At 35.7% G+C, this 6233-nt stretch overlaps 1 protein-coding gene across 6 annotated transcripts; it reads right to left on the bottom strand.

The window, feature by feature from the left end:
• Positions 1-460: 460 nt before the first annotated feature.
• On the bottom strand, positions 461-5233 carry LOC112275124 (uncharacterized). Of its 6 annotated transcripts, none has more exons than XM_090246081.1 (6): positions 4869-5233; positions 4586-4731; positions 2008-3705; positions 1795-1862; positions 1039-1329; positions 461-899 (listed from the first exon to the last, which is right to left on the bottom strand). In XM_090246081.1, exons 3-6 carry the CDS (start codon positions 3692-3694, stop codon positions 600-602), a joined length of 2346 nt encoding a protein of 781 aa, XP_090102207.1. In that variant the 5' UTR covers positions 3695-3705; positions 4586-4731; positions 4869-5233; the 3' UTR covers positions 461-599. The 6 variants fall into 6 exon arrangements, with proteins under 6 accessions (XP_090102207.1, XP_024360941.1, XP_090102208.1 ...); XM_024505173.3 differs by having other exon boundaries at positions 1039-1338; positions 4869-5232; XM_090246082.1 differs by having other exon boundaries at positions 2008-4266; positions 4869-5216.
• Between the last annotated feature and the right edge of the window lie 1000 nt (positions 5234-6233).

Below are 6233 nucleotides of genomic sequence, written 5' to 3'. Positions count from 1 at the left end.
AATTTGAAAATTCAAACCTAAATCCTAAACCTAATTCTATTTAGTTATGATCATTATTTTTATTATTAATTATAAGCATTAATATAAAAAATATATTAATATTATATATATATATATATATATATATAAAATTAATTATTTAGTATGTAATTTTATTGAATAATAACTTATTATTATCTTAAACTTGACTTTATTTATATTTATTTTCTATAAAGAAATATTTTTATTTAATCAAATCAAAACTAATATTATTTATTCTTACATTGTTAAAAGATAATATCAAATAAATGCAATATTTTCTATATTTATATTAAATAAATAAAAAGAAAGATATAATTATAGAATACACCACAAGGTCTAAATATTTAATGAAAATTCAAGTTTCTAACAAAATCCACCAAGAATAAAAAATTAGAACATATCTTATCCTAGTTTAATTAAAATATTTTGTAAGAATAAGTAACAAAAAAAAGTAAAATAATTAGAAAGTTAATACAACAAACTTGTTAAACTATCTATGATGTGATAAAAGAAACAAAACTAAGCACTTAAATCAAATTTATGTTTGTTAAATAAAACTAAGAACTTCACCTTGTAATCTATGATTGTTCTATAAGATGACTTGGATCACCATCTTCTTGATCATTAGGAATTATCCAAACTCCTAATTTATCAAGAAGAACACCGCTTGCTCCGAAAAATCCAATCACTTCTCCAATACCACTTTTGAATTGAGTACCCATGGTATCATCACCAAATGGACCATAAGTTTTGATATTTGTATGTATAGTAAGGGATGACACACAAATGAGACCAACTTTATCATCTCCTACTGTAACCTCATGCCGAGCCACTGATCCAGTAACTTGTTTTATGTATTCATCAGGCTTGAAATCAATCTGAAGTTGTACAAACAGTAGCCATTACAATCTTTAGCAAAACCATACCCAAAGAATGAAAATTGTTTCTGCATAACAAGGTAAATGGCAGCATTTGAAATTGATAATACTACTTAGTAAGGATGTAAAGAGAAGTTACCTTGCAGTAGGTGGTTCCAATGATATCACTTGAGTATTTCTCCACATACTCTTCTCCATCCAGTTCAAGATATCCCACCTCTAATAATCCAATTCCTGGTGGATTTTGTTGGTATTTCAACCTAATCCATTTAATAGAAGCAGCCACATGATCAAAGAGACCTGTTTTTTTATTTGGTTCATGACGTCCCCATGGTCCTTGTCTTACACCTTTCATTGATGCAGCCACATTTGAAGATTTTTCACCTTCTTCAAAATTACCACTAATGCAATGTCTGCATGATATTTGATGCTGTTTTGTCTCATTGGTGTACCACAAACCCATCCTTACTCTTAGTACATATTTATTCAATCAGTAAGGGTTTAAGAAATTCTTTTCAACCAAAAGGTTTGATTGTCTGTCTACAATTTTTCTAAACCAATAACAAAACTATTGTAAAAACAAAAAATCTTACAATTTTTACATGAAAGTAGTATATCTAACTAAATGTATGTTCAAATGATATTTACAGTGCAATGTTATACATAAGCCCAAGGAAATCTTAAGAATTTAGAGCTCAAATTTTACACAAGATTCAAGTTGCAATAACTCATAAACTTGATTACTGACCTTACATAATTCAATCACAAAGTTTTTCATGTTGACATAACTTGTGAAGCAACACATTCAGATGTGCAAATGTTGGTTGGATTCATGTATCATATACTGTGTTGGAAATTTGAGGCAGTTCAATTTTCAAAATGAACATTTGCATACCTTTGCCCCCTTGATCTTGGATCCAAGTTCTTCCCAATTGTCATCACTCTCGAGTATCTTGTGATCACCTAAGAATCATAATGCCAAAAAAATGGGAGTAAAATTGATATCAAGCAATCAAAATTGAAATATTCAAAACCTGCACTCAAGTAAGGTAAAAAATTGGACAGGCTCCAGTGATGTAAAAGAAAATCTTGCATGCAAACAACTCACCTCGTAGGAGTAGCCCTTTGATGAACCTCAGTTCTTCACAGATCCTGTCAAACTTTGGCCGGACACGGGAATTTTCAGCCCAACATCTCCTAATTAGAGACTCCAACAATGGAGGAAATGATACCTTTGAAAGATCTGGTCTAGACTCTGGACTATCACTAGCCTTCACTTTCTTCTTCAAATCAATTGCCGGTTGGTCTTCAGACATTTTCTCCCCAGACAGAATCTCAGAACATAAGATACCAAAGCTGTAGGCATCAGCTTTCATTAGATTAAACTTCACTCTTTTACTCCTATTGTCCTTTCCTTTTGCAACCTCTGGAGCCACATACCATAGGGTGTCTGTGTCCCAAGTTTGGTCTGTATATGTTTTGCCAACATTTTTTGTTTTGGTCAAACCAAAATCAGTAATCTTCACTGCACAAGCTTTCAACAGTTTGCTTAGGGGATCAACTTCAACATTCACAAGGACATTCCTTGGTTTAAGATCACAATGTGCCATTTGCTTGCTGTGAATGTACCTAATGCCTTCAGCAATGTTGAGCATCAGCACAATAGCCTCCACAACTGAAAGTTTATTGCCTTTTACTTTCTTCTCCTGCAAAAATTGAGAAAGATCCATGTCCATCTTTTCCATGATTAAGAAGCACTTGTCGTCTGTTTTAGAATAGCACAAGAGGTGCACAACATGAGGATGATGCCCCAATTTTTGCATAGCTGCCATTTCCTGATCAAAGGATGTTGTATTCTTCTGCTCAAAAATCTTCATTGTGAAGGTGCTTCCCAGAAGATTTATCCTTTGCACACGTCCACTGGCACCCAAACCAACTAATTCTCCACTGAGACAATTGAGCAGGTCTTGAGGACTTAAAAAAAATAAATTTAAGGATGAAGTAACCGAGTTGATTTCATTTGAATCCTTGCACATAATTGTTGATTGCTCCTTGTGTTGATCTTCATTTTCAAGTAGCTGATGTGAACCACCAAGTGGTGATGCAAGCTGATCTTCTAGGGCTTCCATCTTCTTCAGCAATTGATTTCTAAAATCTCTCTCAATCGATTTCTGTAACCTCAAAGATGTGAAACTGTTTTTCAGAGCTATCTCATCTTCTTTATTGGCTGCTAATAAAGCAAACTCATCCCTCACACTTAACTGACCAAAGCACCATGCTAGTTCAAATGTGATGGTGGAGATTCTAATACAGTCCATACAGATGCTTTGAAGGACATCTGTATGCCATTGCATTTCATATATGAGTTTTGAAAAGGTCTCTTTCATATCACTTTGTTCAATAGCTGCTCTCAGCCATTCTGAAGTGATGACGTAGCTGGATTGGATGACCCTCTCAACATCCTGGAGAACTTGGAGAAGCTCTTGAAGCACAAGAAACAGTTTTTCATCAAGATCAAAGGATATTGACTGTTGAACTTTTGTCAAAGTATCATGTGTCTCTGAAAGTCTTTGGAATAGCAAGACACATTGGTGCTTGTTCATGAAATGTTTTTCACTTGATCTAGTGAGCGTTTTGGCTATTGTTTCCTTGCAGAGGTTAAGTAGACCATTTGAGCCTACCAGCTCAATACTGTTGAAATTGGGTTTCCACCAACTAAATAACCTGCTTTGCATACAATTGTTGATGCATGATCTCCATACAGCCATGATCTCCACACAGCCAATTCTTGCCATTAAGCCAATACCTAATCAGATAAGACGAAAGGATTGGAATTTAGAGTGCTAGAAACTGCAAACTCTTCCTGAAGTACCATTCATCTTCCATCAAGCATAACAAAGCATCAATTATTAGGTGCTTTCAAGCATGTTAACTAAAGTATTGCAGTCTTTCTTAGTGACCAGAATCTTAAACAGCCTCTTTGAACTCCATCCTAAATAGGATCAAGGGCTCAAAGTGGCTTGTACTAAAATAATGCACAATAACTCAAAAGCAAGTAGGGTTATGGGAAACAATCGCAAGTCACTACTTCCTTCACCAATGGAAGGACTGGGTAGGTTGGTAACGTGCAATTATTCTCCATAATCTCGCATTCAAATCACCTAACTCATATAATCTATATCCATAAAATCTTCATGCATTTTTAATGTAGAGCCTCTGAAAGTTCCACAAAAAGTTTTCTTTTGCCCTTATACTACAGTTTGGATCAATGAAATCCCAGTTCCATTGGAAACACTAGTCCACCAAAAACTTCCATTTTTCTGGACAAGTTGGCCGTGCTATCTTATTTTTCCAAACAGCTGCAAACCTAAAAATAATAATAAAAACATATGAGCTGAATCAATTAGAGATCCTAGGTTTAAAATGACATCTAACAACGCGAACATGTATTCACAGACAGATATTTCAAGCACGTAGATATGCCATGGCTGTCCAACAAATAACAGAATAAAAAAACTTGGCAACGTCCCCATATTCCATAAACTCCATAAGTTGAGGTCACTGTAACAATATGGTTTCTAGTAATAGCTGTGTTAACCCAGAAACAAGGCAATTGTCACGTCACGCAAATATTACGTTGCTACACTCGCTGCTAACTCCAAACCAAGTAGAGTCTAAAGCCTTGCCTGCAAAGAATCTGAAGTGAGCCAAAAGACTCGGCCTTTGAAAAGCAGTGTTAATAGCAAGTCAGTTTGCCTAAGCTCGCAACTGTGGCTTGCAAGTCATCTTTGACTCTTGCAATCTGACTCTCCCACAAAGAAGATCACCAAATCTGAACCGATCATCCAACACAAGAAGGTGAGCTCACCATCAGTCAGCGACCATTTTCCCCGCTCATTTCTTGCATCGGAACATGATTTCACATCCCAGAGTTGCTGAGATGACACTTAAAGGTTGGTTAAGTCTCACCTGTAGCAACTCGAGTTTTGAATCGCATCACACTGCAAAGGCGCTATATCAATTACAGCGCTGAGACTGTTAAGTTTAAAACCAATTGCAAGCAATCGAACGAATCTACCTGTAACCACTAATTGACTTAAAGCTCGGAAAAAATGTATAACAACTCCTAGCAAATGGAGATTAGCAGACCAGTACTATCAAATCTCGTCTTCACATCCTCACGAGGCTCATCCTGCGAGTAACGCTTGTACAGGGAATACTGAGTACTACTGTTGCTTCGGCTAAGAATTGGGAGTCATGAGCAAGTCTGGCGCCTCATGGGGTAGTACTAGTAGCAGAGCGGGGCAGCACGGACCAAGTCGCTTTAGCACGGTGTGAAGGAAGTGGCAGGCTTTGGAGCCTCTTGATCGTTGTTCAAGGTCGCCTACATTATAGCAAAACATGACCTTTTCAGTCTTATCGACAATTTTGCGTCGCTCGTTGTACAGGTGTGAAAAATCAGTGTCTAGAATGGCTTACTTTTTCAAACTTGAGTCCACAATTTGGAGAGCCAACCGGCAGCCTTAGAGCCTGTTTCCATGTGCAACCTGGCAGCGACTGACAGGTTGGGCCGTCGATGCGCTTGATTTTACAACCCAACGCGTCGACTTACATGACAGGAGGTATGATGGATCTTCACTTCTCTGAACAACCCAAAACAGATATGATTTTGCCTTTGTCTAATCAACGAGCGACCAATTTTGCAGTCGTTGTACAGGCATGGAAAATCAGAGTTCACAATTGCCCACTTTTTCAAACTTGAGCCGGCACCCTCAATTCAGACTGATTGAAAAATCAATCGGACATACCAATTTATTATGACCATGATACACTCTTTTCAAGACTCGAGTTATCAGATGAAAAAAAATGTAATAATTTCCACTCTTGCGACAGTTCTTAGAGAGATTATAGGATATATAAGTGTGAGCTAAAAAAATAGCTCTAAGATGTAGGATTATGTTTTAATACTTCTAGATCTAATTAAGGTGAGTTGTAGGTGATTAGATTTTTCTAAATAGGTCCTGTCAATAACCCTAACTACTAAACCTTAATCTCTTACCCTAAAAATTGGCAGCATGTACTAACCCTGATTATTAATCTATTAATTGTTACAATGGTTACTTAATGGTCCTAATTTTATCTTAATTAAATTAACATAAATAATTAATCTTACTTATTTTAATTATTAATCCGAATCTTCAATACTAAATGATCTAATTGACCTAACAACCTATCATAGTAATCTCAATTCATTTCAATCTACTTTGTATAACTTATTATTATCCTTGTTATTATTATTATTTTATTCATCTTATACTAATAGTTAATAATACT

Source organism: Physcomitrium patens, chromosome 22, assembly GCF_059467195.1.
Source record: "Physcomitrium patens ecotype Gransden chromosome 22, ASM5946719v1, whole genome shotgun sequence".
Taxonomy (NCBI): Eukaryota; Viridiplantae; Streptophyta; class Bryopsida; order Funariales; family Funariaceae; genus Physcomitrium; species Physcomitrium patens.
This window is presented reverse-complemented; position numbering and strand designations above follow the sequence as displayed.

What these genes read in the sequence shown, in the direction of transcription:
- LOC112275124 (XM_024505171.3), bottom strand. Translation starts at nt 4,896, where the DNA reads ATGCGATTCAAAACTCGAGTTGCTACAG. An exon ending in CCAAGATCAAGGGGGCAAAG is followed by an intron (nt 1,339 to 1,794) that starts GTATGCAAATGT and finishes TACACCAATGAG; the next exon opens with ACAAAACAGCATCAAATATC. An exon ending in TTGGAACCACCTACTGCAAG is followed by an intron (nt 900 to 1,038) that starts GTAACTTCTCTT and finishes GTACAACTTCAG; the next exon opens with ATTGATTTCAAGCCTGATGA.